Here is a 21,061-nt window from a genome sequence, read left to right as displayed (position 1 = left end):
ACATTTATTTTTTAGTTTTACTAGCATGGACTAGTACGTCACGACACAAGTGTTTTTTTAATATATACCTAGGGTTACTAGGAATAGTTATCGGGGGGAGTTCAGAGATGAAAGGATTAGGATAATGACTTGTTAGTTTTTAGTTTTTTTGTGTATATAATGAGTGATTGGAAACGTAATATGCAGCTTTACAATCAGAACGTAGAACTTTTAGATTGCAATGTCTGGATATAATTATATCTAGTTAATAATATACGGATTACCAACATATAATCCCTACTTGTGTTACTTTCGGGGCGTCAAATAAATTACTATTACAATGTTAACAATTACATGCCAATTGCAATATATTATGAAAACCACAAGGCAAAAACGACGAAACCCTAATTCTTTTCAAACTGAGAAAAATGTCCTACCCCCTCCCTCCTTCTCGATGGCTATTTCATATGAATCAATTACAAGTTTAACTTCAGCGTTCTCTTTTGCCAATGGCGGCAGTGAACTTTATTGAGCACGACCAAAACAGTCAAAGTGTAATTTGCGATCTGCGTTATTAGTTTTGAAAGTTGTGGAGCAAGAGAAGGTTGTATTTTTTCCTACTCATTTGAATTTCTTTGTATGAGACAGTGCGAGACTGTCCATGTATTATTTTTTTGACTTTTGTGGTGTAATATTGTAAAACGATATTGATACCTACTATTTTCAATCATGTTATAATTCATAATTATGATATTTTATTGTAACCGCACTTCGCAGTCGCGCCCGTCAGCTAAATCATTACCAACTATAATGTTGTCACAAGGTTAATCGACATATCACATACCTTTGCACTTAATGAGTCCATATCCAATAAAAATAGTTATCGTTGTACGCCAATAGTGAATTATTTTATTTGTTTTTTTATCGATTAACACATTAGTTCATTGATCGATTGTTAGTCATATTTGTATTATTATTAGTTATACCATATTTTCAATCTACAGAAAATACTGAATGAAAATAAGAAACCGATTGAAATTGTTGCGCACATTTGAGAATCATGAATATGGAAATGGGAGTATCATAAATATTCTCTATCAAAATACCATAAACGCCTACACAATGATTTTATCGGTATTTCTACTTAATACAGGTTCGCATCGAAGCGTTTATTAGAAATTATTTTATCACTTTTAGTTATAACAGCAAGTGTAAGTGTGTAAGTACATTGAATTCGGGGCGATATAAAATTTAACGTTTTTTAATAACTTTAATACTACAAATGGTAGTCTTAAGCAAACAATGCGCGCGTGTCGGTGTGTTTTTGCGTGCAGTACTGACGCCCCAACACACAATATCTATACATTTAGGCATTTTAGATTTTGTTATTAACTAGTAGGCCATATAGCCGTTTTGTCAATTAAAATATCCGAAGTTATAAACGATTTAACATGGACAATTATTTCATCGGTAAGTTTTTAATTTTGTTAGTCATTTTAAACATAGAAAACGTTACGAGCGAAGACCTGACGGACCAGGTCGAACAAATTTGTAAAGAAAAACATTGGAAAAATATGTGGTTCGAAAAGATCAACTCCAAAAAGGGCTGGATGAAGAAAGGTGATCTATCAAGTCCAGATGTCAGTCACACGGCAGTGGAAAAGTTGAATATTGTCCCTTTATTGATGGGGTGCAGTTACGGACAGAATTTGAGTAACTTTCTTTGGTTAACGATCCATACAATTGCTGAGTGCAAAAGTGTGTCACAAAATAGTAGTAATGATTATGAAGATTGTTGGAAAGCATTGGAAACTAGTCTAAAAAGAGGTGCGCTTACTATTTACAAATTGTTATGCTCATTTAGGCAGATTGATTCTTTGGATGACAATATCATTCACAATCCATTTTTCGAAATGTTTTTGTCAATTCAAAGTTTTCTTGAAGAACAAGTTCCTAGTGTGGAGTACACAGAAGACACAGGGTTTAACCAGCAAATCACGGATTTTGCTATTTCCTTAGGTGTCCTTTTGAACTCTACCTGTGCACCAAAACACTATGTCTTCAATATATGGGATATAATGGCTGAATATGTCAGTCAAAACACCATCAAGGTTCTCTACAATTTTTATGTAAGCAGATTGAATTTTTACACAGGCCAAATAAGACTACACTTGCTGAGACTTGGTTTTCGTTACAAAGCGAGCACGGGCATACTTTTCATCACAGATCCTAACAAAAGTGATTGATATCAATGAATTTAGTAAGAAATCAGATAATATTTTAATTGTTTTTCTTTCTTGTAAAATTTTAAACCAGTTTAACCATATAACTTGTTTGGTTGACCACTCCTGTGTATTATAGTCAGTTCGTTAGTAAATGTCATCAAATACTCACGCGTCTGTATAATAAAGTTTTTCATAGTACATTATTATATACAATTAATTATTATTTTATTAGTCTTATACTTATTTTGCAATTCTTGTTATCCCCATAGCTCCTTCCACTGACCTCCACTGTGCTGTTAATAAAACATTAATAACTAGTGTATTCCTATTAACAACAATTGTTACTCTTGTACAGTTTTAAATCTAACTACATTAAATTCATGGCACTATAAATATTGACGATTTAATGACTTTTGGTATTAACACATGTCTTAGGCAAATAAGTGCGTGTCGGTTTGTTTTACGCGGAGTTCTGTCTTCTATTACGGTGCACATAATATTATCGAGTACTTGTGGTATTTTAGTTTTTGTGGTAGACTAGGCAAGTGATATTCGTTTTGTCAAAGCAAAAATCTAATTTCCAAACGATTCAGTATGGAAAAAAGTGTCATCTATAAGATTTTAATTTCGTTAGTCGCCATATGCATAAAAAACTACGCAAGCGGTTACACAAAAGAGGAAGAGGTCAGCCATCTTTGTAGAGAACTAAATTGGCGTTTGATGAGGTTCGACAGTATTAGATTTTTTTCGGGCTGGATAAACAAAATCGATTATTGTTTGACAAGCCAGAACTATCCATTAAGGTATAATTTGAAAACAATCCCTATATTGATGGGTTGCAGTTACGGACAATACTTGACTGACTTTCTCTGGTTAACGGCTTATACAACAACTGAGTGCAAAATGATGACACGAAATAGACATGAAAATGCTGGAGATTGTTGGACAAAGCTTATAAAGAGTGTCGAATCAGGTGAAAAAACTATTTTTAAATTGTTGGGCACGTTCGAACAGATTCGTTCTTTAGACCCATCGATTCGACACAGTCCATTTTACAATACACTGTCGCCGATTCAAAATTTTCTCATGATCCACGGACCCGCTGTGTACATTAGTCTCGATGAAGCAGAGGGCACAGGGTTTCAATGGCAAATACAGGAATATGCTAGGTCCTTAGGGGTGCTTTTGGACCTAGTTTGTCAACCAAACCACCGTGTCCTTACTATACCGCAATTAATGAATCAAGATGGAAATCAAAGTGCCTTAGGTGTGCTCTATCAAAACACTATAGGTGAACGCTACAATTTGTTTATAGACAAATCAAAATCTTGCGTACTATTCATAAGACAACACTTGATCGCACTTGGTTTTATTTACTCTCGTGGTAATGTTCATTTTACTCTTAGGCCTATTGACCCAAGAAGCTCATCTAACTCTAGCTAATCTAACTGTAAACAGTAAATTAGAAAAATAGATTAGATAACATTTTAAAAACTTTTTTTTCATATGAAAATAAATTGTAACCAGTTTAATAATTGTAATAAATTGCATTAAGTATGTCATTATTTTTTACATTTGTTAGTTTCGGTGTATTTAATAAATGTATAACCATTAAAGCAATAGAGTATGTTTTGTACTTTTATTTATGATTATACAAGATTAGTAAATAGTGTAACTGTTAAATTACACCATATGGTGAATATAATTGAAGGGATTTTATCAATATTACCAGGGAGTTTATTTTAGAAATATGTTTTAAATAAAATATCTTTTATGTGATTTAGAATACAAATATTTATTCTGTTACATAAATTTGTTTTTTTTTACACAATAAAAATAGATCTGTGAAGACTAAGAAAAGCTCTAAGTTTTATAAAACGTTAGTTTTGTACTTCAAATCACTTATCTATAATATTCAAAGTATCCAAGAATTATACTTAAAACCCTAAAAACGGTTAATAATAAGACTCATTAATTATTTCGAAAAGTATGGTAAAATAATTCTTTGGTTGGTTATCATGTAAATTCGAATTTTTCAAAAATACAATTTCAAATTTTTGAGATACTGTTTTTTTCTAAATCAAAAATACTTGAAACAAATCGCTTGCTAAAAAAACTGATTATAATCACTAATCGGCAAGAATAAATTAAGTTAGTAGTAAATATTTCACATGTGTACAGGTATTCAATGTATTTATTCAGTTAGTCGTAAGAAAACTATGTTCTGAGAATTTACATTTGGAAATAAATTTAACACAGAATACTTGGGTTTTTACTTTTGAATAATTAAATCAAATTTGAAATACAATTTATGTTCCACGTGTATAATAAGGGGCAAACATAATATGTCATATTTCATGTTTTTTACATTTTTTTCTACAGCGTCTGTGGGCTGTGCACATAAAATAACCTACCAAACGTATCGTCAGTACAACAGTATTTTCACTTTTTATTTATCGACTTCTTAACATGTGTAGTATACCGAGTTTATACATTTTAAAGGATGGCAAATATTTTATTTCAAATTATTATTAAAATTATTCCGAAAAAGTTATAATGTATCTGTATTACGTTATGGAAAAAAACATTTTCGTTTTATGTGCTTATAAGTTATTTTTGAATTATCTAATAATTTTTGCTTTGGCAAAAGTATTCTCTTTTGTATTATTTTTCCTCGTCAACCGCTATTTTTTAGGTCCTTTTGTGGAGCGTTTGAGTTAAGATAATAATATTCTTTTAACCATAACAAACAACAAGGAAAAATAAATAATTAAACACGCTGAACGTGCCAGTCAAATACTAAAAAACAGTTATGAGTACCTATACATTTTTTAGGCGTCAAGTGTAACATATGAATCGTATCCAAATATCAATTACTTTAAGATCGAGGGTCTTAATTAACTGGTACCTTTTTTTTAAAGTACTTTTCGAGTACATCAAAAAGAGTTGATATTAAAAAAAATAAAGCTCGGTTAAAAGGCGTGGTAATCAAATTTTACTACGGTCAAAAAAGTGACTCTCCAACTATACCTCTTCTGTCTTATTTATAATACTCAAATATTATTAGTGTTGATTTTAAAATGTTACAAATGTTATCTACTTGCGGTATATAGGTTTCCAATTACAGTCCTCATTACATAAATAAATGTTAATGGCGTAATTATATATTTTAATGATGCTCATTTTACAATAGGTACTTTTCTTGTAGGGAAACAGAAGTTTTATTTAAAGAACTAATTTTTATGCTGTACGATTTAAGTTTCAAAACTTTACCCTAATAATAATAATATTTAAATCCGTTATTACTTTATAATTTATATTAAACATATAACTTCTATTTCTATTGTTTTTTATTAACTATTTTACCATTAACATTGTATACTGGCGTGACCTCAGCATGTACTTAATAGTTACTAGGCAATAGGTAGAATTATTGAATTGTGTAAGATATAAATATAGTATTGAAGATATGGCGGATATTATCTGCGTGTTGATCGCCTCAACACTATATTTTATGCATCATAATATGACATGCGAGTATTTGTTGAGGAAAAGAATAAAAAAAGCGTTCAGATGGAAATTACATTTTCCGAGTTAGTTTTGATTGTGGTAACATGAAAAAAAAACAGTTTGGGTTGCGGCGGATGCGCGTGTCGTTTTTATATTTTGTCTTAGACCAAAAATACACGGAAAACATATTCTCGTGAATATACAATATCAAACGTGTACATACGACCGAGGCAATAACAATAACGATTAATTGGGGCCCAAAGAAACGGAGAGTGTGGAAAAAAACAAGACCGACTGATAACGGAAGTCGTCCGGACGGATTAACTTTTTCCTGCGGCCACTGTTTAGTCCTTTGTCGGCGTTTCGCGCTAACCACTCGGATTATGACGAACGTGACGATTTTCTGTCGGCTCGAGCCTTTGAAAAAAAAAGCCAAAAACAAAATTAGTCAATCCACACACACACACACGTGTTCGCATTGGCCGCGCAACGGTCTCGATGACACCGTTATTGCTGTCACGCCGAACCGTCTTCGAGACGGTGATTCAATAACCCTCTTCTTAAGTGTCATAATAGCTAATTACCAACGTTTACGGGCGAAAAAAACATAAATACACATCAAACGAGGCACACGCGTGTGAATTGGGGATTAAAAACCGCATTTCGCGTTCGAATAAAATCATTATAACGGTCGACAAACTTGAAACACATACACACACACACACACAACTAGCATTAAATCTGACAATAAGAACAGCATCTGTTTGAAAATCGCATCTCCACACGGTCGTAACTAAACGTTGTTAATTCGTGTTGGCTACAGTCTCAAATCGCAACGTGTGTTTAATAAGGTTCGTGGGCGATCGTGAACACTGTCGAGTCCAATTTTAGCAAAAATTTGAATTTAACCGTTTTAGATTAAATTTGTTTTTAAATCCAAAAATTGTAGTTTGGATAATTTCAATAATGGTATATTATGATGTTTATAGTTATTCGTTTTCGTTTACATAGCAGTGAAAATAATCATAAAATATTGCGTTAAAAAAAAAATGTTTAATTACATTTTTTACAATATTTTTCAATATTGTCAACATTTTTTAACATTACGTATATTTTTCAATTTTTGACAAAAAAAAAATACACCAATAAACGTTTAAATAATATTTTCTAAAAATTATACACATACAAATGTGCTAACATAGCTTTGAAAATAATTGTTATAACACTAAACATTTTTTTTACGTTAAACAGACATATTTTCAACTATCGTGTTAAAAATAATTAATTTTCTGTGTTTATATTAAAACGCTACTAACAAAATGTTTAATGAATATTCAATTTTTTTAGTGATTTATTACTTACAGTTATTACTTATTATAGCTTTGCTTATTTTTTTGTAAAAATATAATAAGTATTAAGTATAAATAGTCTCTTAATTATAGTTAGTATATATTATTAGTGCCGCCTGAGCGTGCCTGTGAACTATTTCACTCACGACGTTCGTGTAAGTTATGTTGCCTATCCTTTTTTTTAAAGTAGGTCAATAATTATAACAATAAAACATTTATCGAGAACATAAAACGTTCAAACATTACTGCTTATTGATAGATTTATATATGCTGTTCGATTAAAAACAAAATAAATTAATTGTGATATAAAATAATTATAGCGTAACAGCTTTTGTAACAGGCCTTTAAACGCATTCAAATTTGGCATGAAGACACGTCTAATTTGGGACCACGGCAAATTTCATAGACAATATATTATATTATTATACGGTCGCTTTTAGTTTTAGATGATTAATCAGACTAAGAGTATACAACCTAATAGTATTAAACGAATATTAGTCAAATCCAACAATCTATAATGCAAGTAGTGTTTTTGGTTTTCATATAATTAAGAATCGGCTCAAATGTACATTTAAAGCATATATTAAGTTTAAGTTAACACTAATCTAAATTAGTTTTCATAGACAGAAGCGGTTTATTTTACAGAAAGGCGTTCTCAAGTATCTAAAGTTTTACACAACTGTTATTTTGAATTTAGTTGGGGTTTTGACAGTCAATATCGTTTTGGTCAACACCAAATTATTGGTGGTATAAAAATGTGAAGTACAATTTTTTTTATAAAAAGTATTTTTAGGTCGTGAGATTAAAATTGTTGTATTTAATTTATACTTATAACCTCAATCCGACTGATTTTTAATACAGTTCATTGATAATATGTTTACGGTCTGTAACAAAACAAATTATATAAAAATAACTACTCGGTTTGATATGTACGACAAAAGATACTATGTCCATGGATGTATAGAATGGTGAAATTAAGTCTAAAATGTAAAAAGTGCTCTATTAATGTCCATTGCGGTAGAAACTCGTTTCGCGCAATTATTGAAAAACGATTAATGCCTGTTTGTACTCTCTACCGCTTTTTTTGTGTAACAGTTATTGTGATACTGGTAGATGGTTAAAAAAAAATGCCCAAAGGTATTAAGTGGCGGAAAAAAAAGATTCAAAATCGTCATGGCATAATATAAATCGTCGTTCGCGGTCTACTATATTACTGCGGTTAACTGTATTATAATGTACTTATATTATAATATATATATATATATACCTACCTATGTATTATTATATTCTGTATCATCTGGTGTATTGTGTTGAATTATTTAATAGGACCAATCAAATTAATACGGTCGGTTAAAAAAACACCGAGGGTGGCTTATACTGGATAAAAGCGAGGGTAGGGGGATGGCAGGAGCAGGGTGACCCATTATTCGGAACAGTTGCGATGTTGCGGCTTGACGGCTTTATGCGGTCCGTTGTTTGTTTAGCGCGACCGTCTTGTTTATCTTGTATTTCCACCCCTTCTGTTCACCGGGGTACGGCCCACCCTCGGCACCGTCCTTGGCCCCCTTCGCCCTTGCCTTGGATCACTGGCGGTCTATAATCCGCCGCACCCCGTCGTCAGTATTAGTCGATAACGTAGCACAATGGCCGCGATCGACAATACATGGGTAGAGGTACTAAATATTACAGCAATTATTCCAAAAAAAAAACTACTACCAAGGTGTTAATTACTAAAAAAAAGTTGTTGAGTAAGTAAAGACACCAATATACAGTTATAAACTGATAATTATCAGTAAAGTGTATACTGAACACCGACTTAAACACAGCAAATTAAACATATTAATAATTTATTTGATTTGAAACTACTAGAAATATTGCAACAACTACTATGTTAAAAAACACCAAACATACTACTATTTTTTAAGTCGTTTATTATACAAGTAATTTATTTGCAAAGCACATAATTTAAAGCTAAAATAATTTCGTATATTTAATAGGATAGTATTTAGGATACTTAATGGTAGTTAGTTTTTTTGTCAGGTTATTACAGTCTTCATCGATTATGATTTATTAAAAAGCAATCATTTAGGATATAACTCTTTTGGTCTGTCTTCCAATGTTAGTACAATTTGTAGTACTTGGAAAAATTTACAAAATTTAATTATTAATTGAATTCCGACTAAATGTTAACAATACAGTAACACCGGCTCCACAAGAATAATTTCAGATTTTGACCTTTGGGTAAAATGCTTAAGGCCAATAGTCTATTGCCCGGGTTCTAATTAAAGATTAAATTTTAAACTAGTTAAATAATGCTCTATAAATCAAATTATTAGTGTAACTTTACATTACCTATATATTTTAAATGCCGAATTTGAGTTAAAAAAATGTGTGTTCATTGTAGAATTTAATTTAACGCATAAATTATAGCTCAAACTGTGTCTCGCCGTAGCTTAATAGATTTTACTCTTTAGTATAACTGTATATTGTTTAGGATATGACGTATATTTTTTGGGTAGAAGTTAAAACTGTAACAAAAACGCTCGATCCTTGAAATTTCAGTGTTTTTTTGATTAATTGTCGAAGCTTGACGCTTGCTGTCACAGGCTTTGGCGTCGTTCCCTTGTCTCAGTTTCCTGGTTTAATGCGGAAAACTACAGTTCACATAATATTGTAAGTTGGAACATCCGTGAACACTAAACAATTATTGAATGACGATAATTGATATAGTGGTTTCCATTATTTGTTGTAGCAGCACTGCTGTTAATTCATACGGTTAGGTTTCAGTTACGGTTACGGTTAATTCAGACTATGTTATAGCAAAGAAAGGCAAACAAAGAGACGAGCACAAACAATTTGTTTAGATGAACAGCTCTTTGTTGACTTTAGTGATTTATTATTATTGATCGATCGCAATTTCAGTTTATAAGTAAAGGAAAGTGAAAACTGAACACAAATTAAGCATCAGTGCTTGTTAAAACACTTAAAGGCTTCTCTGTCTGCCCTTTCTGGTGTGAGCGCACGTGCAAACGAGATTCGTTCACGGTCCGTTACACGTTTGCGGTATAAAAATAATATAAATATTTGTCAATTCGTTTAAAACCTCTGAGCTGTCGATCCGACGGACGTTTTGGCCGTCAGCACAGCTAATAACATTTTTATCGAGTCGTTAATGTTTTAATTGCCGGCACTCCTCGATATATCTATATACTATTATATATACCAAGTACATAATTAATATAATTGTGTTACCCGTAACGACAAAATTTCAAATTAAATTAAATTAATGTAACATAAAACAAATGTTCGAGAATTATGCGTTCAAATATTATGTATAAATCCGACGGAGTGACGAGAACCAAAACGTTACAAGTGGCATTTTTTTCTCTCAATACAATTGGTTTCATCTTAAAATATTTGTTGATAAAACCATTTTCTATGTGTTTTATACAAACTGCCCTAATTATTCGAACGAGATAACGTGGAGGAAAATAATCAACACCAACCACTTTCATGTGCTCGTTTATCCAATTTTATAAAAATTACTTACTTATACCTTTTCGGTATTCACTAATTCACATCATACATTCCTCGAGAGTGAAAAAAAAAAAAGAAAAGAAATGGTCACAATTAAAATTACAAAAGTAAACATTTTTGGCCAGTCTCCATGTGATGCTCTCTCTCTCTCTCTCTCTCCCCCCACTTTGGGCAACGGCGTACATAGCCGAGTGTGAAACAGCTCAGTGCACCGAGTCCGCCTAGACCCGGCGACTGTTTCTAAGTACAGCTGTAAGATCTATTTTGGTGCGCGCGCTCGTCCGTCCGTTTCCGACCAACGTCACATGCTCAGTACCGACATAATGCCACTGTAACATCCGTATCCCGTATCCGCGGTCCGACCGGTTCAGCATCTTACCGTGTGACTACTCCGGTGTATATAACGCAGACGCACTAAAAATTGTATATTTTGTTTTTATACAATCTCATACCGTTCGGTTTAAGTGTCCGAAGTCAGTCGTCGCACACGGCCAGGGTGTGGATGGCATCTCGCCCACGCCATGGGCAACTCCCATTCTTCGCTCGGTAAACACAAAAAGCAAAACAAATCCTACGAACACTTGTCGTCCGAGCACTACGTTATCGGTACATATACATACACACACACGCGCCAACCGCATAACATTATTATGATATACACTCGAATGTCGAATGGAATAATAATAATACTTTTTGACGTTCTAATAACAATATTTTTAACATGTGATCGATACATTAGGCACTGGCAACAAGGTTGCCGAGGTGTCGACGACAACGGCTGTATAATATTATGGTATCGGTGTTATTGTTATGACTTGAACGTTTGCTTGTTTCGTTCACAGGTCCTCCCACGGCTCCGGGCAAACCGTTTCTGGCGGTGCCTTCGACGGCCCAAGAACCGGACGTGATCACCGTTCGCTGGAAACCGCCAACCTACGACGGAGGGTCCAGGATTACAGGTAAAAAACCGGGATGGCCACACGCGCAAATTCGGGAGGTTAACGCGGTCACGTGCTTGGTGGTTTAATCCCGTTCGGGCTAGGATCAGTACAGACTTGGCAACTCTCCGGTGGCATCGCGATGATGCGGTCAGACCTCTTTACAACGGGTGTAACCTTCTAGGCGCCGCGCCGGCATCAGATCTACGCTATACAATTATTGTGTCGTTGTCTTTATTCAATGTCTTAGACGCGGGCAGTTCACTTCCCGGTCACAGTCACGAGAGTCCATATAATTATTTATAACTTCACAAGGCTTACCGGGAAGTCAGATGGTCGAAAAAAAAAAAATTACAAACCAACTGTAATGAATTTGTAGCAGGACACAGTCGGGAGGGTGCAAGGGCTAGAAAAACCCTTGCCAGAGGTAGTGCAAAATAGCGCAGTTTTTACTTCTCGAACCCACGTTTTGGTACTTGGTGTTTAACCGCAACATTTGTAGTCAGTACTTTGAAAAGGCTGAGAATTAAGTTTAATCGACCGACGCGTAGTGTTGTTATCTAATTATGAAATTCTGTAGAAGTTCCAACTCAAAATATATTACACGTATATCCTTGACACTTGGCACCCTCTCGCCGTTGATTACACTATACACGCCTATACTACTCTCACTGGAACCGGAAGTACGCCTAAAATACTTGAAATATAGACGAGGGAGTGACATTTGCTTACGCCCAATTCATAAATGGTCCTTACTCCTTATTCATTTCGGTTGTGTTTGATCTTTCGATTTCATACCTAATATAAACAGCCAGCCAATGTTATCCAATTACTCTATTTACTTACTAAATTCAAAATTGACCTATTTCATTTATTATCAGTATGCATTCGCATACTAAAACGCGTGACCATAATATTATTACTAACGTTCTACACACTATTATTGTCTAGTGTTTCGAGATTTTTACGACTACTGTTAAATAATGTATAATATCTGAATATTATATATATATATATATATAATAATAATTTTGTTTATTATTTGGAACATTTTTTAAAAATATTAATCACTTTTCCGTTAGAAAGAGAACAAAACTAGCCAACCTAAATTGTATATAACGCAATAGAAATGCTGTGGAATCGTTTTAGTATCGCACTGACGCCATCTATTTTGTTATTGTTGGTGCCAGAAACAGTTATTAAGAAAGTGGGAAGTGTTATGTTTTGACTGGAATTATATTTTTAACCACAAGAGTAGAAACTATATGTTCTGAAATTCGGATACTGATACAGTATACTATATACTTCCAAGAATTACACCAATAAAATTACAACTTGTATCAAAACTTGATGTATTTATAATAAAAATTTATAGTACTAAAAAATTGTAACGTCCTTAAATAATTCGATATCTTTTGTTTATGTCATTGCTTACATTAAATACTCAAATATTATTATTTCTGATATATTTTTCATTTTCATAGGTATCCGTAAATCGGGCCCCTCCATCTTCATTATAGTAATTTCGGTCCTAGTAGTAATGACTAATGTCTATTCTCTATTAGTAAACACTAATGATATACTGTACAAAATAATTTTGTTTTACAAAAATATACCTACCTGTAACCTGATTGGTCCATTTCAAATGTTTACTCCTTGTTTAAAATCTAAAAGCTTTCATATTGATGTTTATTAGTCATCACTAAAAATATTCGATGACTAACATAATTAGACCTAACATTGCACAAGCATTTACGTTTATCCTATATTATCAAGAAACTAGTCACTGCTCTTGAATTTCTTTTTAATTGTAGAATAATCGATAACGATATTTATTATTGCGGATTGTAGTCACGTTACCCGACCGTAGCCCCATTTCTTAAATTGCTTCTGTATTTTTTATTTGTTAATTATATTTTAAGTTGTTTTGACAAAAGCAAGCGTTGGTTGTACGTTTAAACGTTTATCTTTTGCCACCAATAAACATAAAATATATCTTATGTAATTTCCATTCGAAGATTTGTACTATTAATACGACTAGTTTTAATTCCAATAGAACTCCACAATGCGTGCTTTGATTGCGATTTTATAAACATGAATTCTCGACAATAAATATAAGGGATTTAATTATTTCCAGAGCTCATACGATTAAGATATTGCCTAAACTATTTATGACTCCTTAATAGATGCTCTTTAAATAAAGCATACTGCTTTTATATAAGTGAATAACAGTGTTGTGAAATATCTCCATACTCCAATAATTTTTAAAAAAACTAAATAATAATTCAATAATAATATATAGAGCCAGTCCGTCCCCGTTTAGGCTTTGTTAGGTAAAAACTTCACGAAAACAAATCGAGTAAATAAATTGAAATTGAATAAATTAATTAATTTTTATCGTTACTTTGTAAAAATAGTAACACAGACAATTCGTCATGAAATAAGCGTATAGAAAAGTGCGTCATTTAATGGTATTTTCTAATGCTTTATTACTTGGCAATAACTTCTAAGGACTTAGATAGCCGATACAAAACTTGTAGATCATTTGATGCTCCGAAACTTTTTGCCCACCTTTAGCACTTTTAAAGTATTTTCGCGTTAACAATATACGTAGTACCTGATTTACGTTCGGTAATTTATTTCATCGTAAACAACGTTGCTTTTTAAATTTTATCGAGTCCATCATGTCATACCTATTGTCGTATCATGTTAATCAGTACATTTTTTCTTTACAGGATATTTAGTGGAGCACCGCCGAACCACTTCTCCGCATTGGGTAAAAGCAACGCCGTCCAAAGTACAGCAAAACCAATTGACGTTAGGCGGACTCGAGCCGGGATGGCGTTATCAGTTCAGAGTGAAAGCCGCAAACTCTCTTGGCCAGTCCACCCCCAGTGTGGTGTCGGATCCGGTGACGATTACAGTTCACAGGACGGCCGTGGTGGCACCGGTATTCGTCAGGGACATAGAGGACCGCGTGGCTTTGGAAAACGATCAAGTGGATATTCTAATTTTGTTTTTTTAAAAATGTAATTATAAAGGTGTTTTGTGGTTAGGTGAAATTCGAAGTGGAATTCGAGGGAATGCCGGCGCCGAAGATTAGTTGGTACAAAGATGGATTCGAGCTGTTTAGCAACAGGCGACAAAGGGTGAGCACAGACAATGGAGTCAGCATACTTTACATTCACCAAGCGGAATATTCGGACGAGGGCGAGATTAAATGTTCAGCCACAAACAAAGCAGGACACGCAGTGACCAAAGCTAAACTAAGACTAGAAGGCATGTGACTATAAATTGTAAAATTTCAAAATTCAATAGATACTCAATATGATACAATTTTTATATTAACGTTGCGTTCATAATTGTATTTATAGCACCACCGATGGTGCGTTTGCCTCAAGACTACGAAGAGGGTTTGTTGTTGGAACAAAATGAGCCGATGAGATTGAAAGTATCCGTTTCGGGACGTCCATTGCCGCAGATCACTTGGCTTCACGACGGCAAAGAAATACGAGGCGGAGAAAGGTTAATTTAAACAAAACAAAATTAAAAACCTATTTTTACCCCAATTTTCCAGTGTAAAACTTGACTACACAGAATGAATTTTGCTTTATGATAGGTTTAGAGCATAAGCACTTGGATTGAATTCGAAAAAGAATGAATTTTCGGTTAGATTATCATATTTTTTTTTTTACAAAAATGACCTTTCAACATAAAATATCAGGCTTATTATTGTATGTATTCAAAAACGGATATCACGTTAAAAAAAAATTAAAAAACCCTTGAACTTTTAATAAATAGGCGCACCTATTAAGAGCGAGGCACTGATCACTTTGAACGTATTGCAACTTTAATGTTTGTATTTTTTTCATCATATTTTTTGAAGTTCCATTAAAAAAATGTGATATTGAAATGTGAATAATAAAAATAATAATAATTATATATATTAAAAATGTGATATTTTTTTAATGAAACCTCAAAAAATATGATATTGAAAATTAAAATTATTACCAAAATATCTTACTAGTTATAAGTCTTTAATTTAAATAAAAAAACTGTATTTATATTAAAATGGTTTTTTCTCATACAAAATTTAAAAACTTTATTTTTAAAAATTATAACAGATTTTCAAATAATGATTATTGACAAATTTGAGTTTTGTTAAAAAAAAAAAAATAATAGTTTTGATTTACAAAGAATAATTATTTATTCTTCTAATTAAGGTAGTATAAGTAAGACTCTATAGAAATTAAATCGATGATTATAACTTTTAAATTTTTTAAATTTGAATGTTAACAACATATATACATTAAGTGTAGTATAAAATAAAAAGAATTGTCCAATTTTAATTAGTTACTTTTAAAGTTAAAATTATTGCAATTAATTTTACTTAATTTGTGAAAAATAGAATAAAAACATAACATTCAATTGAGTATTGTGCACTCTCTCGTCGATTATACTTTTAAATAATTTGTTCGCACTTCAAATTGATTATAAAATATGTAAAATATTATTTATATTATAGATACGAAGTTATCCATACAGATAAATTTGCGGCGTTGAAATTGCCTGCCGTCAAAAGATCTGACAGAGGGTGCTATCAGATCCATGCGGTAAATCCTATAGGCGAATATACTGCTTCATTTTTAGTAACAGTTACAGGTAGATGATGATTAAATAAGAACCATCGTTTAAAGTTTTAACGCATATATTTCAGTACTTACAATTTATTTTCACACATTTTTCCAGATAGGCCTTCACCACCGGGTAAAATTCAAGTGTCGAAAATTTCTGGAAAATCGGTTATGCTCACATGGAAACCGCCGGAAGACGACGGAGGCTGTAAAATAGGAAGTTACATCGTGGAATATAATCGAGTAAAAATATATTATAATATCATATCAAAAGGATATATCCAAATTTTATGTTATGATAAAAAAAATGAATTCTGATTAGCTCGATTTCAGACAACAGGAGCGATAGCGTACTCCTTTAGTTTGAACTCTTGTGTATATATACTAAGTACATAATATTATTAAGTATAATACTATTACACATATAAGCAGAGAAAGCGCTTCCGTGTATTTTTGATCCTTGTTTATAATGTTAAGAATTCAATCGGATCTGACAAAATAATTAATAACTGAAAATTTGGATAACTTTTTTTATGTAAAACCATCTCAACATCTGAGCTTAACTTCTGATTTTATACACTTAGGTCGGCTGGGATATGTGGTTAAAAGCGACAACTAGCAGGCAGCTCACGACAACACTGGACGATTTGTTGGAGGGGTCAGAATATAGATTTCGAGTAAAAGCTGAAAATCCCTACGGCATAAGTTTACCCAGTGATGTCTCAGAGCCGATATTTTTGCCTGACATCAAACGAGGGTAAGATAGCTGTAAAAAAATTAAGTATGCTTAAGGCTCGTATGTGTTGGTTCCGTTACTAACGGCACACAAAACATAAAGAACAATACCTAACAAAAATAAAATCCTAATATTTGATTTTGATATGCCAATTTTATTTTCAATGAATGTACTAATATTATTTATCATTTGTTACCTAACTTTAAATTTTAGTTCTTACAGGTAGTGTACATTTCTTCTCTGCAATATGCCCAATTCTCATTCCTAATTAATAATGGTACCATTTATATTCGTTTCAGTGTTTTTATTTCTGCTCCTTTCATTGTTTTTTTTATTTTAACGCTAAACATTAACTTATACGAGTATAATATCATAGACCTCTGTTATTTTTGTGGACTGGTAACAAATCGATTAAAAGTGAAGGCTTATAGGAGGTTTTTTCCACCAACTGTTTTATTTCATATCCAATGGCCTAGACAGTATAATTTATTAATAGGTTTTCCTAATTATATTATTATGCATTTCAGAATATATACGCCGATCGTTACGGCGTCATTACTGTCCGAAGACGAAGAAAAACTAGTGAAATTTCAAGAAACTGAAATGCTGGAACATTTCGGTCGGAACAAGTCAAAATCACCGGATCCGTTTTTAAAGCCAAGGAAGCTGAGCGTCGATGAAGTGTCCCCTCCGGTGCCGAAAAGACGGAAGAAAAAACCGTTGACTGACACGATCAGCATGACGAGCACAGGGACAAGCGAGTCGCTTTCGTCGACTTCCCAAGATATATCATTCGATTCGTGGCAGCAACCGATCGAGCAAAAAGATCATTGGGGCTTGACGCCAAGATCGAAAGCGGAAAACGGCAGAACGAGTCCTAACCATTTACCTAACCCTCATCAAATCACGATGAATTATAAAACCAAAGGTATGCGATAGCTACTTGAATAAATAGATATATTTTTTTAAAAAAATTTTTTATCTCTAGGAAATTCATCCAATTCACTAGTATTTGACTTTGACCGCGCTACGGCCCCGCCGATTTCCATTTCTTCTCCTGAACTCGGTGCCGACGTGGAAGAGTTCGAGGAGTACCTGAGAAACTCGTTCAGTTCAAGTGAACTTCTTTACGAGCGGAACTTGCACCGATTTAACGAGTACAAGGACAATGAAAACCGGTCGTCGGAAGCACACAAAATAGCGGTCTACACGATGGACAGGAAAAACAGTTTACTCAAGCCACCAGTTAATTGCAGACGGTCTGTCGAAGATGTAGAAGAGAGGTCGATCGTCAGCGACTCGGGTTCGATCCAGAGCGTCATCGAAGTTTCCAAAGTATCAAAGTCCGATAGTTTTTTGTCGCTCGCCAGCAACAGCACGGAGGACGACGGTGCGAAACCGTCGGTATCTTTTTCTGGTTCGAAATCCCAGTTGGTCAGCAAGTCCGAGGAATATCTCAACAAATACCAGTCGAATTCGTCTTCGGCCGAATCGGAATCCGACGACGACCAGATGCGCTTCGGCAGCGGAAAGAGAGCGTTGGACCACTTGACGTCCAGCGCTTTCTTCTCGACCATATTCGACGACGATTATTTGTCAGATCACAAGTCCGACAGGTCAGTGTCGTCGGCCAAGGAAGCCGATCGAGCCGAGATGATTTCGCAGGATTCGCTGAACTCCGAGTCGATAAGCAGCGGCGGTGGCGACGTTTCTCAATTGGACAAGGAATGCGGCGAAATGGAAAAGGTGTGGCGGACCGATTTCATCACTCGAACCGTGGTAGACCACTTGGACGATGCGGATCGACTCAAGTGGTCAGAAACCGAAGAATACCGGCTGAGGGATTTCATTCCCAAACACGTTTTGATACCCAATCCGTTTTACAAGGAACCCACCGGCGGCTCCCCCAGAGAAAGTCCGTGTCGATTAAAAATTGAGCTTTCGCAAAACAAAGAAGAAATAGTACCACCGGAAATTCCTAAAAGGGAGGAAACGGCGGACAATCCGGTCGCCTTGCCGGTCATTACGATCACCGAGGTCAACAACGAGTACAGTCCAAAGTCGATACTGAAAAAGATCATAGTGCCTTCGTTTGCCGGCAAAACCGGTTCGTTTTTCAAACGCAACAACGTCAAGTCCGACATATTCGACAACGTGAAGAAGTCGCCGGAACGCGAGTACGTGAAAAAACGCGAACTAGACCAAACTGACATCAGGACTTCCCGTGTCCACGAAGAGCCTAAGTTGATGATCGTCCAGCATTACGGTAGCATCATCGAGGAGTACAACTCGGGCAAAAAACCGGCTTCGAAAACGTACTTGGATTTTGATCAGCTCAAGATGGCGGCCGTGGAGGACGTCGATCCAATTATCGATCTGACTCCGGAAGTACCGGTCGACAGCGAACAGGACGAAGCAGACGATTTGAAGTGGCTGATGAAAGACGAACAAAATCTTCTACCGTCAGAAAACGAATTGAACGTGGCTGACGCTGGATTAGCTTTCATGGAAGCGCCGCCGACCGACATGGGTTTTCCGTACTTAAAAGTGTTCGGCAACCTGTCTTTGATGCTTTTCGGCTATTGGTTATACATGTGCAAAGACGAACGACTGTCGGTGCCAGTTTTTGGATTTTTGATCTTCCGTTTTTTCAAGACTCAAATTTGGGATAGGATCTAAACAATTTTTTATGTGTTATTTTAATGTAATTTGTTACATTTTTTTTAAACGACTACGCGATATTATTATTGTTGATAAAAAAAAAAAAATAGTTAAATGTTTTACAATCGTTATGAACCTATTAATAAAAACACTAAAATATTTTATATATTTTTCTCGATTAACATTTTTCACCGACATGTCGGCCTTGCACTCGTGTCGAATTGAGCTTTAAGTATAGTAAAAAAAACCAAACGCTCTATACGACACGACACCCGAGTAGTGTTTGTTTTTGACGCAAAAGACTAAATTTAAAATCACGTCTTGTCCCCTTTTAATAATCCTACGCGTAACGTTATCGGCCGATAGGTTGATCTATACCGGATGAGGTTTTTTTTAGAGAAGAGTTGCTGATGGGGCGAAGGGGCGAAGGGGCAAGTCTCCGTGCGTTTCCCCACGTGAATTGGCAGCAATATAAATTGAACGTGCATGCACTTCGGTAAGTGAAATGAAAATCAAATCGCGTAGAGCGCGGAGGAGGGAAAGAAGAGATGAAAAAAATTGAAAAAAAATAAAAAATGAGAATAACAAAAAATTTTAAAATAGCCACCGGATTACCGCAACGTTACCACAGTAACTGCGCATGTAGAACCGCCGGCCCCCTCTTGTTTCGCAACGGCCAAGACGACCGTTGACGGTTCCGGCAGAGATTAGATTCGAAACTCGCGTGCGCCGCTGATCCTCTCCGGTGTCTCTCCGACCGTGTCCGCCGCTCATCCGTCGGTCTGGTGAAGTTCAAGTTTGTGTGTGTGTGTGTGTGAAGAAGCCCCAGCGAATCGACCGGTTCGATTTAAACACACCATCAGCGAACAGACCGTCGATTGCGGGCAGTGGAAACCGCAAAAGGTACGTGGAAAACAATCAATTACCTACCTCCGGGGTTTGGGACCTGTAATTGGTTTTTTTTAAGTCGTTTAGCCCCATGACGGGTGCTCAGGACGGAAACGTGGAATAAATCTCAAACCACGGGTTAGATGACCGTTTTTCTCAGCTCGACCCGTGTGGTCCTTGTGTGACTAGCACAACCGTGGAAAACTGCGTTATGGCAGCGGGTCGTTTATTTTTAAACCGTCGATTTTCGTATTTCGCCCAAGGATGTTTTGCGCTTAAATTTAGAGACGGACGCGCGCGTTAACCACAGCGCTACACGAAAATTCACACAGTGACGTCAAAAAGTCGATGATGATGATAATAATAATAATAATAATGTATATTGGGAGCACTCTGTGGGCCGAGAACATGCGTATTGAAAGAAATAAACGTTATCAGCTCGTGTCACGGCCGGAAACTTGTACGAGAAAAACATTAACGTCCGTAAATAAATACACTTTTGAACGTCGGCTTTAGTTATTGTACACCGTTGTTTTCATTTGAAGCTTTAAAATATCGCAAAATAGTGAGGGAAAACTCGGCCGGGAACTCAGAATCTTCGAAA

The 21,061-nt window shown here is 34.8% G+C and overlaps 2 protein-coding genes across 3 annotated transcripts in view; both read left to right on the top strand.

Moving 5' to 3' along the window:
• Positions 1-10,818: 10,818 nt before the first annotated feature.
• LOC126834526 (uncharacterized) lies at positions 10,819-19,730 on the top strand. Of its 2 annotated transcripts, none has more exons than XM_050566511.1 (10): positions 10,819-11,146; positions 11,443-11,559; positions 14,274-14,536; positions 14,595-14,817; positions 14,913-15,063; positions 16,064-16,200; positions 16,288-16,415; positions 16,757-16,929; positions 17,436-17,836; positions 17,897-19,730. In XM_050566511.1, the coding sequence occupies exons 1-10, from the start codon at positions 11,122-11,124 to the stop codon at positions 19,585-19,587; spliced, it is 3,309 nt and encodes a 1,102-aa protein (XP_050422468.1). In that variant the 5' UTR covers positions 10,819-11,121; the 3' UTR covers positions 19,588-19,730. The 2 variants fall into 2 exon arrangements, with proteins under 2 accessions (XP_050422468.1, XP_050422467.1); XM_050566510.1 differs by having other exon boundaries at positions 10,819-11,206.
• A 380-nt stretch (positions 19,731-20,110) lies between these two features.
• LOC126834523 (titin homolog) overlaps positions 20,111-21,061 on the top strand; it is a 65,491-nt gene continuing 64,540 nt past the window's right edge. The window contains exon 1 of the mRNA XM_050566506.1: positions 20,111-20,472. The gene's annotated coding sequence lies outside the window, so the exon portion shown is untranslated. The remainder of the gene's footprint in view (positions 20,473-21,061) is intronic.

Source organism: Adelges cooleyi, unplaced genomic scaffold, assembly GCF_023614345.1.
Source record: "Adelges cooleyi isolate 19-005CV unplaced genomic scaffold, UGA_ACOO_1.1 ACOO_flye_CR_arks_rails_tigmint_CR_PRNA_21, whole genome shotgun sequence".
NCBI classification, from domain to species: Eukaryota; Metazoa; Arthropoda; class Insecta; order Hemiptera; family Adelgidae; genus Adelges; species Adelges cooleyi.
The sequence above is the reverse complement of the archived record's forward strand: the minus strand, read 5'-3'. Positions and strand labels throughout refer to the sequence as shown.

Bases quoted from the DNA above. Each gene is read 5' to 3' on its own strand.
- LOC126834526 (XM_050566510.1), top strand. From the start codon at position 11,122: ATGGGCAACTCCCATTCTTCGCTCGGTAAACACAAAAAGCAAAACAAA. The intron at 11,560-14,273 runs GTAAAAAACCGG...TTTTCTTTACAG, and splicing joins CGGAGGGTCCAGGATTACAG to GATATTTAGTGGAGCACCGC. The intron at 17,837-17,896 runs GTATGCGATAGC...TTTTATCTCTAG, and splicing joins GATGAATTATAAAACCAAAG to GAAATTCATCCAATTCACTA.